Source organism: Rhamphochromis longiceps, linkage group LG4, assembly GCF_057381845.1.
Source record: "Rhamphochromis longiceps isolate RC_006_pf linkage group LG4, R_longiceps_female_GT1.1, whole genome shotgun sequence".
NCBI classification, from domain to species: Eukaryota; Metazoa; Chordata; class Actinopteri; order Cichliformes; family Cichlidae; genus Rhamphochromis; species Rhamphochromis longiceps.
The window spans coordinates 33481925-33496760 of NC_140560.1; the positions used below are offsets into that span (position 1 = coordinate 33481925).

General features: G+C 40.9%; 1 protein-coding gene across 1 annotated transcript in view; it reads left to right on the forward strand.

Moving 5' to 3' along the window:
* The window catches only part of syt3 (synaptotagmin III), a 41826-nt gene that overhangs the window by 14546 nt on the left and 12444 nt on the right, over window positions 1-14836 (forward strand). The window contains exons 4-7 of the mRNA XM_085405293.1: window positions 2449-2844; window positions 5195-5297; window positions 5991-6167; window positions 11330-11456. Coding sequence (XP_085261419.1) covers window positions 2449-2844; window positions 5195-5297; window positions 5991-6167; window positions 11330-11456 — 803 coding nt within the window. The remainder of the gene's footprint in view (window positions 1-2448; window positions 2845-5194; window positions 5298-5990; window positions 6168-11329; window positions 11457-14836) is intronic.

A 14836-nucleotide genomic window follows, 5' to 3' on the forward strand; every position in this document is an offset into this window, starting at 1 on the left:
AAGATGTAGCCCTGGGCTGAAGGATTGGCTTCTGTTGTCTTGTTTTCATTCATTTGCTCTCAGTCTTGTTGTCAGCCGGTTACAGATAAAATGTAATTCTTCTTTGTTTGATTTAAAAGTGCTTATGTCTTTGTCATGCCCATAAAGGCACTCTGAAACAAAGTAAATTAAGACGAAAGGGAGGTTAAGGCCTTTGTGTGAGACTTGTGGAGGTTTGGAAAACATTTCCTTCTGTGGGTGAGACAAAGTTATAGTATGCAAAGGTCGTGCCTGGCCCGCCTGCGGACAGAAAAAACTCTTAATTGGTGACCTCGTGTTCTGGATGCAGCTCAAGAGGGCAAAAGGTAAAAAAATTTTTACTTATATGCCGCAAGGTGCAGAGGAGTACACAGTCTGGGAAATCTGAACGCTGTGTCTTACTTGGTCTGCTTACAGTGATTGAATATTCATGTTCAGGGCTCTGGGCCTGTAGTTCATTTTGATTCTGATTGGTCCGTTTGTCATGAAAGTCGTCAGACCAAAAGATGCTATTTATAAAAAGACTTCAAATGGTCCGGGATAAGAATAAATACTCATTGTATATTCGGTCTATTTATTAATTAATATTCATATAATATTTATAAGGTATTTACAAATGTATTAATTTATAATGAATTTACAAGTCAGAGTGTCCAGCATGCGCACATGTGCCCACTCCTCAGCAGAAGTTATAAAGTTTCCCGGCCCAAGAGCTCTGTCAGCGGCTGCTGCTGCTGGAACTGTCCAGCAGTCTGGTGCTGAAATGGCTCTTTTTTTGTATTTTTTATTTTATTCTGCTCACTTTCTACATACGGATGAGTCATACTCCACCCTTCACCATCCCAAACACCCACATCCTCACCCTCACATATCCACACGCAGAAAACCCTCAACCCCACCCTCATTCCACAGTTACAATCCTCGAGCCATCACACATTAAAAAGCTCATAACCGTGAGGAAATGCAGGATGACACTGCATAGAGACATCACTGTCGGTGTTGGTGTTTTTTTAATTGCTACCCCCACCCAACCACCCCACCGCCTCCTCTCCTTCTCTAAGAACATCCACTCTGCCAGCGTTTGCCCTCATTTTAAGCTCAGGATTCAAATTTGGGATGTGAGCTTGAGGGGATGGCTGCATATTGCTATTTACGCCTACAGCAGGTTCCCTTTCCTGCCTCTGCCGCTCCGTGATGCGTGATTTGTAGATAATGTGGTGATGTTGGGAGCGATGTGCGTGCGTGTGTGCGCGTGTGGATTGTTCATCATGCAGTGGTTTATTGTTGATTTCTCAGACATATGTATGCGTAACATGTTAACGTGTCAAATACCAGATGCATGCTGATGAAGACGCTTTTTAAAAAAATGCCTCAGCAGCTATTGGATTACATTTGGTACACACAATCATGTTAGAATTGATCTCGTAAGCATGCTCAAACCACTGCTAAACATAGACTGTATACAAAAATGTGCGCAACCACTGTGATGTTCAGTTGTGCATCCTTGGTCTGAGCATTTTGACCATCGCAGTCTTGTTTTTGGTAAACTGGACATGATAAGCGGATGCTGCATTTTACTAAGAAACTTGCAATGTTATGGGGAAATCCTGGCGAAACATGAAACCAGGTAACATTTTTTAGCCTTTTATGGGTTTATTTAGCTTTTGACTTCAGGAGCAATTAAAGCACTGCAGACTAAGCTTACCTAACCCCAAATCAATAGAGCAAACAGACAAGTGTCCGTCCTCCTAACTCATTAAAATATAAAAACTTGTTATTAAACACATGCGCTGCTTGTCTCTACCTTGACTGTTACATTATTAGTATGACTGAAGTTTGCAGCTTGCACATAGGTCCAACAGAGATCACAGCATACCCTACTTTGCTGTTTTTGTTATTCCAATGGGGACCATACTGTACCAAATAAAGGTCATGGTGTATACAAATAGACTTGAAGTTTGCAAATGAGGCCATAAACTCCTGAAAAAAGGAGAGAATGAGGGAGCTTTTCATAATAAGGACTTTTTCCACATAGTTTTTCTCCAAGCAGAGGATTTGCCCCCTGTTGGCCTTTTGCAGGTTTAAGGTACTTCCAAGCTGGCTTCACGGTTCAGATGTCCATCTTTAATATCCAAGCTATGGCCCTTGGCAGCGCTTTCTTTAGCATTGTTAGCATTGTTGTGTTGCAGTGTGGGAGTGGGCTGTGCTTGCAAAGATTTTTTTTCTCGGAGCTCAGATTTAAAAAAAAACACAAACATTCAGGGCTAACCCTGCCAGGCTCAGTGCAGGAAAATCGTGTAAAAATCTCAAGAGTTTAACTTGTTGGTTAAATAGAGGTTACAAAAAAGTGCACTCTCAGAAGTGTTATCTTGGCTAGAGACTTGTAAGTGTTAACTCGTCTCTTTACCTTCTTCCTGTGGTCCTCTGCAGAGATCTCTGTCAGTCTGCTGTCGGTCATTGTGACATTCTGCGGCATCGTCCTCCTCTCCGTCTCCCTTTTCGTCTCCTGGAAGCTCTGCTGGCTACCATGGCGGGACAAGGAGGGCGGAGGTCTGAGCCTGACATCGGGGTTGCTTCCTGGAACCGCCGGTGTCGGAAACCTTGCAGCTGCTGGGGGCTCGTCACTCTTACCCCCGCTGCTGCAGAGGAAAGAGGGCCACTCCTCATCCTCGCTCTATCCCACCCTTGGCCAGCAGGGCCAGCACCACCCCCATTTCTCTGACCTAGTGGGGCTGGAGAGGGGTGAGGTCGGAGGCGTGGTTGGAGGGCCAAATGAGACCCAGGAGCACTCCTACCTGGACATGGACACCTACCCCAACAATGCTGGTGAGAGAGCAAAGACACGCAAACATTCATTTCAGCCAGGCTGAAAGAGCGATGCAATGTCTCCGTCAATACCCTCTCATTTTAATATACTCACAGGGTAGTGAATTTAATATGTTTACCTACATGCTGTAAAATAATTTGTCTGAACTGTAGCACTATGATGAATGTTGACCATTACTGCGTGTATATAAATGGGCTTCAGTGGTGCTACACTCAAGGAATATTACTTTTTCATCGTACTGGCGTGGTCTTTTATTACAGACATTTATTTAGTAGTAAAATTTAAAACAAGTGGTACACACATCTTTTAGGATCTAAATGACAAAAAAATATAATGTGCAAATTTGTTATTTTATTATTTTTTTAAATAATTTTTGGAACATATGATGCAGGTGAGTGGCTGATTTACAACCTAAAGACCTCTGATTCCCGCCACCTGATAAATATATCTTTCCATTTAGCTCTGTTTTGTTCTTCTTGAATGCTGAAGGAACTCTACTAGTAGCTCCTTGGCTGCTTAACTGTCCTTAGCAGCTAGTTTTATCAGAGCATGCTTGCAGAAAACACCTGCATGCAGACCACAGTGTCAATTTCATTTTAGCTTATGAGCCACACACAGCCCAATTCCATCTCAAGGGGGATGAACTGGTAAAACCGCTGCCTGTAAAAAATACTCTGTCCAAAAGTTCCCTTTCTTTTGGTGTATAGCTGTGCAAGTACGTTCTGAAAACACTCAGATTTAATCAGCCGTCCATTTAGATAATAGATTACGAACATCCTGAGATGTCTCAAGAAAAATGAGGGCAATTTCAGCAATATATATGAGTTTTTCCCACATTCAGTCAGTATACTGTCATTATAAAGAAACACTGCTAAATTAAAGAAGCACATGATCAATTCTTAACGAGCTGCAGCACAATGCTTCCTTTTGCAAAATACAGGGAAAATTCCCAAATCTATGACCTCCTCTGCAATTTTCACACTTTGCAAAGTCATTCGAGCGGCCGGTTCTGCCCCCCAGGCTCTTAGTTTAACACACCTGCTGTAGAAAATAAATTAAGCGTACTGAAACCCAAGTGAAAACAGATATGCCCTGAACAAACAAGCAATCGAATTAAAATTATTAATATTAATATTAAATATATTGAAGACTCTCATTGGATTTTGCCTTTATTATTATTGCCTTTATTACTATAATGATAATATTGCACTATATGAAGATGAGAGAAGTAATGTTACATAATAGAATAACATATAAATATTCATAAAATGATAACAATTCTAATGATAATAATCAAATTATCAAATTAAACCGTAGCTTTGCTTATTGAGTCTTTTTTAGCAGATTAATTAAATTCAAAATCCAATTGCGGTGCCAAGAGAGTTACATAACTATAGAAATCCATAATGATATTTCAACGTCAGTATCACATATCACAGTTAGTAGATGGTAATGTGACACCATTATTCCTATGCATTTACCTCTGACTTAAAGCTGGGCTCAAGAGTTGGGAGTTTGCCTTGTAATTGGAAGGTTGCTGGTCCGAGCCCCGGCTTAGACAGTCTCGGTCATTGTGTCCTTGGGCAAGACACTTCAGAGGGCCCGGTGGCGCCAGTGTCCGGCAGTCACTGCGCCCCAGGGTGGCTGTGGCTACAATATAGCTTGCCATCACCAGTGTGTGAATAGGTGGATGACTGGATGTGTAAAGTGCTTTGGGGTCCTTAGGGACTAGTAAAGCGCTATACAAATACAGGCCATTTGCCATTTTTATGCATTCTCGCTGTTTTTTGCTGTTTTGTGCTGTTTTGACTCAATTGCAGGAATAAAAGACAGCCTTAAAACATGCACCTGATTTTAAGCCATGCTGTCCAAACAGCATGTGATGATGGAGTGTTTTGAACTGGCCTGTCAGCTGAGCACAACATTATACAAAAACAGGCAGCAATTAGAAAAAGAAGCTAAAATAGAAACTGTTGTCAGAGATATTTTGGACCTGAGTTTATAAAAACAGCTCTGAGTTTTCATCCTGGAGTTTTATTTATGCTGGCTGTCAACGCTGGTGCACGCTGTTTATCATTATTCAATATCAAATGTTTGCTGGCTGCCTTTATTGCAGTTTGATGTAGCCTTGTTTCACGTCTCTGTATGCCTTTAATGCTGGCTCATGTTCTGCTATTGTAAATATGTCTGCTCATTCCTTCACTCCCCTCAGCTGGTAAATCACTGCCTGCTAAATCAAAGTACAACAATCAATGAGATCAATGTTGCTGACAAAAATGCAGGTCTTTAGTGGCACTGTAACAAAACAAAACAAGCATGTGAGTCACCAAAGATTTTATACTCTTGTAGGAACTCTGAAGCTGAGTCAGACATCTCCAGACGTTCCCAACTCAGAGGGTGGAGCCCATAAAGACCTGCCGAACGCTCACTCCCAACAGCAGGTCACCCCTCGGTCAGTATCGAGTGTGTGTGTTTGTTTTTCATTTAAGTCCGTTAGCGCTGACGTTTTTGTCGCCAAATTCAGAGGCAAAGTGGGAAATAAAAACAGGAGTGAACTTTAACCCCCGAGCTGGTGATCATTACCGTACATCCATTTAACAAACACATCAGTACATCAATAAGAGGAGGACTCTACCTTTATAAAATGTGTTTTTGAAAACACAGTCGTAAAAATCGCATTACTCAGGTTACAGCGGTTTTAATCTTGCTCTCTTTTAATGAACACTTTTGAGGTCTGTAAAGCGAAGCGTCTGCACTGCTTGTTTTGAATGTTTTTTTTATGATATCTCACTTTGTGGACACGTGGATTTTTTCAAAGCAAGGGCACAAATGTTAACTCTATAAACACTAAAGTGCACATTTTCTGAAAAGTGTGTTTTTTTTTACAGAATTATTATCACCACGAAGCTACTTTGCTATTTGCTTTTTTCCCTTCATATATTTGCAAGCATTGCAACTGCACTGTAAACATATGCATACAAAAAGGTGTGGGAAATCAAACTGTGGGTAAACTCCAATTTAAAGTGTTTGCCCGTCTCTGTATCTCTGATAATGTTGCAAAATCACACTTTTTTAGTGACTACACGTGTGCATTTGGTGCGCTTCCCTTAATATGCACCCTCTGAGCCCTTTTATCTCTGTTTAGGCCCAAGCCCATGACTCACCAGCTCTCCAGTCCCGATTTCCACGGAGATGAGAAGGAACAGGTAACCAGCATTGGGCAGATTAAACCGGAGCTCTACAGACCCAAAGGCGACCAGGGCGAAGGCAAACAGGGCGACACCTGCGGCAAGATCAGCTTCCTCCTGCGCTACGCCTTCAAGTAAGTCAGCAAGTTTGCACCAAAAGCAACCTACTCTCACCCTGCCAATGTCTTCTAATGTAAAAAGTGGAGAATTTGAACATTAATAAACCATTTACCATACATAGTTTAACGGTGAATGGTGCAGCTGTTACATCACCACACAGCTGGGTTGCACTAATATTTTTGTGAGGCTGTTATTGAGTGGGCATACAGTGCTTTCAACGAATCAGTAAATACACACTTACACAGTCAGTAGCATGGAGACTTTCCCATCATAAAATCATCTGTCATAAGACTTTCAACACGAACCACCACAGAATGTAACAGCGTCTTTAGTTTTGAGAATTATCACACTAATATGTACGCATTTTTACATTTTCATTTATACATTTGCATTTGTGTTTAGTGTTAATATGCACATATGTTAATTTGTACTAAGATTGGCAATCTATCTTACAGTAGTTGGGATATTTTAGTCAGGACTATAGCCTGTAAATTAAAGATGGATGTAAGCACTAAGATCTGTTTTGTGAGTTTTTCGACTGCCAGGTTGGTGACCGCGAGTGTATGGGTGTAAACCCAACAGAACCACAGGCTGTTAGTACAACTACAGTCAAAGTTAGCCAAATTATTAATTTAATGCTCTAATAAGGGTCAACAGCACAAATAAGGTTCAGCAGTTCGTTTAGTGGAGGTGAAGCCTAGCAGACATCCTAATTAAGTTGGCTGGGTTAGAAAAAAATAACACCCTGCACAGTTTTTATGACAGAACAAATAAGCTCCAGAGCCCCAAACCCTTTTTTTAGCAGGCTATAAACATGCTTTTTAGTATTGTAAAGGTGGGTATTTTAACATGGGTATCTATGGGGAATGACTCGCCTCGAGTGGCTGCTGCAGGTACTATAATTTTTAGCACTTACACGTTGTTTTCATTTTTTGGCTCTGGAAGTTGCTGGCTGGCCTGGGCGGATAGACCACTGGTGCCATGCATAAAAAAAGACTGCTAGCCTGGTTAAAAGACGAGTAGATAAATAAATCCAGCACCCTGTAGATTCTTGTGATAGCAGGGATATATATTTGTAGAATTTTATCTCTAAGAACAACTTCTCAGCTTTGCATGATGAAACCAAAACTGGTTCGAACTACCAGCACGTCTCCGTTGAATGCTGATGCATCTGTTTTTCAGCCACTTTGATCACGCTAGGTTGTAAAGTCGTTCAAATACTAAGTCAGGTGCCGCAAACAGGCACTGATTTGCTGAATGTCTTTATGGCACAGAACAAAGAGGATGCTTCTTGGGAAAATATCTTCCAGCGTGTTTATCCACTTCAGTAGACACAAAAAGAAATCCTCCAACTGAAGTAGAGAAATTGAGTTTGAGACAGCGAGCACGTTCTGAGCTAACTTATCACCAGCAGGAGATGTGAGAGTTGTTTTCTCAGCTGTGCTCTCATTTGTTTATGATAATAAACTGAAATATTAAGGTTTTTAAAATGAGAAAGTGGCATCTGTGTCTTTAGATACTGTGTGGCACAGGCTGCTGTACTTACTTTCCTTTTTTACTCCTTTGACGACGCTCAGTTGAATGCTCTCTGCTGGAGAGCACGGGTCTGCTGGGTCTAAGTATGTAACTGTTGGCTGCCATGCTGTGCGGGCTGGGTGTGTACATGAATGTGAATGTAAGTCGAGGTGCTGGTGGGTTGTGGGAAGGAGTGAGTCGGCTGCTCAGCTGGCAGCCCCCATTTCTGCCTGCTTTGACATGTAGAAGCACTGCGATGGGCAAAAGTGCTGATGGTCAGAAAAGAAAGGGAGCGAGAGGCCGTTTCGGTCATGAATTATATATGGAGAGCCACTTTAAACAGCAACCCTGTCAACACATAATAACACCAGGCTGTGTTATAGCTGAAGTTACAGATACGAAGAATTAGCATGGGAGCTGGTAGGAGACGGAGGGCAGTGACGAAAACGGTTCGTGTGCCCTTTTTTTCCTCCCCCCATTTATAAAGTCACATGTTAACTTATGCCTTTCTCTAGTCGCTTGTAATGCATCACGTTGTTTCATTAAGGCCAGTGAGCAGATGTAAGTGAGGGGGAAAGGTCTGAGATGTAGCAAAAACAAGTGTGGGTAGGTGTGTAGATGCACACGCGAGGTGTTGGTGTGTTAGTGTTGCGGCAGTGATAAGATTGGTATGTTAATGTGCGAAACCCCGCTGTTTGGAGTGTAACATTCAGAACAACAATGTCAGTCTTCCTCAGATCCTGTGGGAAAGGCATTTCTATTGACAATCCCATTAAAAGCTGACACATTTCCACTGTGGGAATAACAGCTAGCTTTCGGGCATTGTCTGCCAGGAATAAGGCTGTGAATTTCACTCCCTGTTCAAGCAGTAATAGGTATATTCTCTGCAGGTTGCCTCGGGGATTGTGTAAAAACCTGGCGTTTGGTTCGAGCTCATGTCTTGCTCTGTAGTAAGACATATGAGTGCAGGAAAACCCGCAGCCATGTTAAACTATCAATTAACAGGTAATGGAAAATTCATAATAATAAGAGAGAGGTAGATTTGTTTGGGTTTTTTTCAGAATCAGAATCAGAATCAGAATCAGAATGGGTTTATTGCCAGATGTTGAGGTTTACAACATTAGGAAATTGCTGCGGTGCTTCAGTGCAGACAATAAGAATTAAAGTGCTATGTAGAAAGAAAGATATGTGCATGAGATATACATGAGATATATACATGAGAATAAGAATTATGAGTGCTACGTAGAAAGATATATACATGAGTGCAGTTCACAAGCTTTTTTTGTTCACAAGCTTCCTGTCATTAAAGCGCACTGATGCATTGAGGTGACTGCAGAATCTTTGCTGCCAACATATCCACAAATCATACTGGATTAAATGATTATTTGATGCATTTTTAAATGACTCAGGGCTTTCATGTTGAAATATTTACCTGCCTGGAAATGTAATTTCCTGCAGCAGTTGGCGCCGCACATCTTCTCCCTTATTCGGTGTGATTGCCGACTGGTAGGCATGTTTATCTGATTGCTTTAATTGGATGTGATACGGAGGTAAACATGTGTCTGGATTGGCCACGGCTGTACTAAATGCTGCATTTGGACAGAGAAGACATAACTGCCAGGGTCACTGCCAGCGTTCGCCCTGCTGATCCTTCCTCAGCCCCAAAGTTCACGCTGTTCTCCTTAAGCAGCTAATGAAGTGCTGACACACTGGTTAACTCGTAGAGACACAGTCTAATGAGGTCTGATTAAAAGCCTCCGAGCCATCTTCATCTTCATCTGCTAATTAAATACATAACAAACGACTTGGGAGATGCAGCCATGACGGTGTGATGGAGCGTTTAGATGTTAGGGCATGCGCATCAGCCTGCTTGTGTTTGTGTGTGTGTTTGTGGGCATGTTGCACGCATGTTTTTTTCCATGACAAAAAAAAAATGCTCACACTCCAGTTATAGTGCTTACTTGTGCATTTATAAGGGAGTGTGTCAAAAGTGCTATTTTTAGATCAAAGCTGCTGATAGCATTATTTTTCTGTTTGGAGAAAAACCGATGTAACATACATGTACAATACAAGGTAGAAAAACCATAAATCCACATAAGAAATCAAAATGTTGAGGTTTCTAGGAGCTAATACTTTGACTCGTTTACTGGAAGAAAAATAATCAGAACTTACAACAACAATTTAATTGTTTGACTCATTTTTAAAGATTCTGTGGCGCATAATGGTAAAATAATCAGCAGATAAATTGTTAGTGAAAGTAATTGTTAGCTGCAGGCTGTTTTTATTTATTTTATATATTTATATAAGAGTTATAATTAATATTACGGGCCTGTTTTACAGTTGTTTGATTAAACAATCCTGTAACAGCAAAACTATTAATTGTGATGTTTAGTTGCATGAAAAGACCCATCAGTCACCTTGGAGGTGATGGACACATGCAGGTTTCTATTTAAAATGTCCGTTTCCGAGGTACACTTTTGTTTACTGCTGGATTAAATAAGGATTATAAAACCACAATGTGTGTTTCTGATAATCGCTTTACACCAAGGATTTCTTTTGATTTGGTTTCCAAACCCACAGAAAAACCTGCGATCAGTGGGGTTGCAAATAATTTTTAATTCAATAATTTCACAGTCACTAAAAGGTGAAGGTTTTCACCATAGAAAAAAATTGCTAGTATTGCTGGTAAGTTGTAGCTTTCAACCTGATTTATATGTTAATAACTTAATTCTTACTAATTTTGTTTGTGTGTAACGTGATTTTCTCTTTTTTCCTTATTACTGGGAGTAGCGTTGTGTTAACAAATATAACATCTGCATGAATGCTGCCAACTGAAAAAAGGTGTTTCTTTGGGATGATTTCATTTTTACAGGAGTACAGGAGTCATCTGACAACTTCTTTAAATTCACCCCAGCATCTCTCCTGGAGCTCCTGCTCCCTATTTGGGAACCACTGCCTTAGGCAATCACTGTAGTATTGATTAAATGTACAAGAAATATGCAATCAGTCAAATAAATGTGTTTACACTGATAACTCTGACAGCTGGGTGCTTGCATGTTTTCGTATTTTAGGGGGTTTTTTTGTAAAGATTTTGAATCTGTCTCTTGGGTCACGTATTATCACACGTGATGTAGAAAAGCTGCAGTTTCTCGCATTTTCCAAGCAAATGTTAAACATGCACTTGTTACAATGATTAATCCGTACTCCTGTGAAATACATTCATTTTCTTGTTATTGGCTAATAAATTATTCATCTTTTTCTGCTCGGCTCTTATGCACCAACATCTCCATGACCCAAGTGACTACAGATTAAAGGGTACTGTGTTAAGGTTAATTAATGAGCTCAGTACTGGACAGGCGCGCTGGCTGAACATCTGTGCTTGCTGTGCTTACATCGCTGATAGTGCAACCAAGATACAGCTGCAGGGATAAGACACAAACACACACACAGACACGCACACCACACAAGCTATTCTGGATACTCTTTACACCAGAGACACTGAACCTCCCACACTATTATACGCATATATGAGTTCTGCTGAGGTGTTTGGGTGTGTGGGGAGGCTGACCCTGTCTAGGGCTCATACGTGTTCGTGCAAATTTGGGCATCTTGGCTTTTTATATACGAGTTTAATGGAGTTTTCTGTGTATGTTTCTCGCAGTACGGAGCAGTTGGTGGTGAAGATACTGAAAGCTTTGGACCTGCCAGCGAAGGATGCCAATGGCTTCTCTGACCCGTACGTGAAGATTTACCTACTGCCAGACAGGAAGAAGAAATTCCAGACAAAGGTGCTTCTCACTCCTACCACACTCATCCTTAGTGGCAAACTGCTCACTTGATGCTGTGGAAAAAGCTCACACAATAAAAGAATCCCCTTAAGATTTAAACAGCATCAGTTTTTTGTTTTCTCTCGGCCTGTTTCCTGATGCACTGATGGCCCAGCCTTCCCGTGGAGAATCGTTACAGTTCAACTAATGTAATCTAATCTAATCTGGAGCATAATTTATTCAGGATAATGTTCTTCTGACTATTACAGGGCTCTGCTACTCAACTCCTGCGTGTTATTTTGGTGTTTGAGGACAGCTCAGTCAATATTTAAGTACATTCCGGGACATTCTGTACCAGGAAATGTACCCTTAGCCCTTGAAAAATCCTCCTGTCTTCTAATTTATTCTCTGTGGAAAAGCTCAGAATTTATGAGCTCTGTGGCCTCACAAATGGGAGTTGTTGTTCTTTGTGTTAGATCTATAAATATCACCAGTAGCGCCCTGTCTCTGAACTTGTGAACCTGTGTAACATGTAAGAGAAAACAGAATTAAATGATGTGCATTTAACACCGCTCCTGCTTGTATGGGGGTTTCAAATTCAGTTTCACTAAAGGCCACAATGGGAAATGAGAATCACATCAAGGCCCACACATGCTTTAATCACGTCAAGGGTTATTGACCCTCGACCGGTCCACACAACAGTTTATTAGCCCTTATAACGTTTACTCAAAAAATAAATAAAAGATCTATGATCACCTGTATTATACAGCCGAGGCGGCTGCTGTGAAACTGGCTGCTCATAGAAATGAAACTTGGCCTTACAGCTCCATCACTTTGAGATTGGGCTCGGAGAACCATAGTCGCTGTACTTGCATTTCAGTGCAGCGACTTTCTGAAGCCTCTGTTCCCAGTCTGTGACTCCATATCTCGGCTGGATTCAACCGTCAAAATGACAAGGCAAAGGATGTTCTTTGAAAACACAAAATTGTCTCATGGAAATGGGTAAAGGGACCTCTCTTTACACTCGGCTATACTGCTGTCTAAAGCCCTGAAGATTATGGCTGTAAAACAGGGTTTGGGGCCTTGGTCTTTACTAAAGACATTTCTCTGGATTTTTAAATTATATTTTGCTGTAAATGATGAAATTCTTTTCACCTAACTTTCTGGCCGTGGAGTATTTTCACAGTGTCCACAGCGCCATATTTGCTACGAGGTGTTTTTTTTTTTTTTTTTGGGGGGGGGGGGGGGGTTGGTCTTTTTTATGCTGTGAAATATTTTCAGTCTTCATTTTCACATCATCTTAATCTCTCAGAAAACCCAAACCTTCCAGCTGATCAGTTAGCTAACTAGTGGCAGGATTAGTTTACCAAACACAAATGTGCAAATGAACATCATTGCCAGCACCTGCGACTGGCTGAAGTTGGTCAAAGCTGGGCCGTTGGCATGTACGTTGCTGCAGCCTTGCACATGTATTTGTGCCACTCTTGCGGCACCCCACCGTGCGGCTGTTTCAGCAGGACAAAGCCCGTCCCCACGCCGCCAGAGCGGTTCAGGCCTTTCAGGCCTAATATGTCTGCTGCTGAACACGTCTGGGACATGCAGGGTTGCACAGCTGCAGGCGTGCTTACATCACGTCCAGAGAAGGCTGTGCCTCCTATTAAATGCCTTCTATATAATACTATATGTTATAGTTGTACAATCTGCATTTCATTTTGACTGTCACATTTTTGATTGTACTATTTTCAGTTAAATGTAGATTAAAGGATATATGTATATATATATATTTAATCATTTTAAATTTTTCTTTCATGTTCTGGAAATGGGGTTGTACTTTTGCCGTGTTGGGATAAAAAGAATCAAAGAGGGCTGGGAAAGTGAGAAAAATAAGCTTTCAGTGACAGTGAAGCTGTATGATTTGGAAATTTCTCCCTTTTGTGTGACTGTCTCCGGCACATCAAAAGCCCCTTCAACCACTGAAAAGCATGAATGCTTCATCCATTTGCATAATACGGCTCCTCTTTTGTTTGGAGTGTAGGTGATTGTTTAATTTCAATCACATCCTCATTAACACCGAATTTTTACACCACTCATATTTTGCAATGCTTTTATGCCTCCAACCGTTTTCAAAAAAAGAAACACAACGCCTCGATGTAGATGTTAGGGCTTGTGTTCGGGTTGCAGAACTCAAAGAGCCTTCATCAGCTGCCTGTTTAATCCAAAGCTAACAAGTAATCATCAAGTGCTAATAAGCCGAAGTGACAGAGCCGCTCACGCAGCCACAAAAGTTGGATTTGGAAAACTGTGTGCATCACATTTTAATTTGCACATGCTTTATAACATGACAGCATCCACATCAAATGCTTTCATAGCAAATAAATCCCACTGGCAAAACAGCAAATAGCAAAATTATGTGTTGGAGCCGGAATGAGGTTGACGACAAATTTACAAACGGAGCCCACAATATGCTGAGATGTGATGAGGAGGAAATTATAGCCGCCGTCTTTCCGTGAGACTGAATTGATGTGACACGAGATACGAGAGTTAAGGAAAGAACTGTGCGTGTTTGACAAAAAGAAAATATTCAGTTTTAAATCTAGTTTTTGGTCGTTATTTAATTTCACAACTATGATTGGGTCTTCCATCCCAAAGGGAAAGGTGAAATTCACTTTTCTCACCCTGGCAAAGGAACAAGGTCAGCCAGTGTGTTAGATGATAATTATGTGGCTCGAGGACATTTTAGCAAACGCGGCACACTTTTAAACACATCCCTCTGTCATGTTTTTGAAATAATGTCAGTCATTAGCAAAAAAAGAAAGAAGTTGCTAATGCTTACAAGTCTGGGCTGATGTTGCTGTTTAGATTCACCCTTAAAGCTTTTAAAGCTCTCTGTTTTCTAATTTGTTTTGGGCGAAAGTGGAGAATATCTGTGTGCTTTAGATAGGGAAACAAAAGAAAGCCCAGGATTGAGAAAAAACACCATAAACTCAAATTCAGCCAAAGTTTAAATACCAAAAAACAGCGCTAAGCTCTCGGTGTCAAAGATGTTGCTTTAAAACACGAGGATCCTGTAGATTACTGCTTTCAAGGAAAGGAATTCTGAACAAATGCAGCTCAGTTTCTGCCTCCAAGGAAAGCATTTTGAAAGTTTTGCATTGCTTCATTCAAGTCACACATAAAAGCCAGAAGACAAACTTTGAAACATTCAGCAGGTCGTTTGAGGATTTATGAAGCCACAAATCCTCAGTGACTCCTCTCCTCTGCTGGAAAAAAGAAAACATCCTGTTTGTTTGGTTGAAGAAATATAGTTGCACTTTGTGAAACAGCCTGAAAAATACATTTTACTTTGCGGCAGATTATAATGATTTTTCATAAATTCAGCGGAGGATTCTGGGTGTATTTTC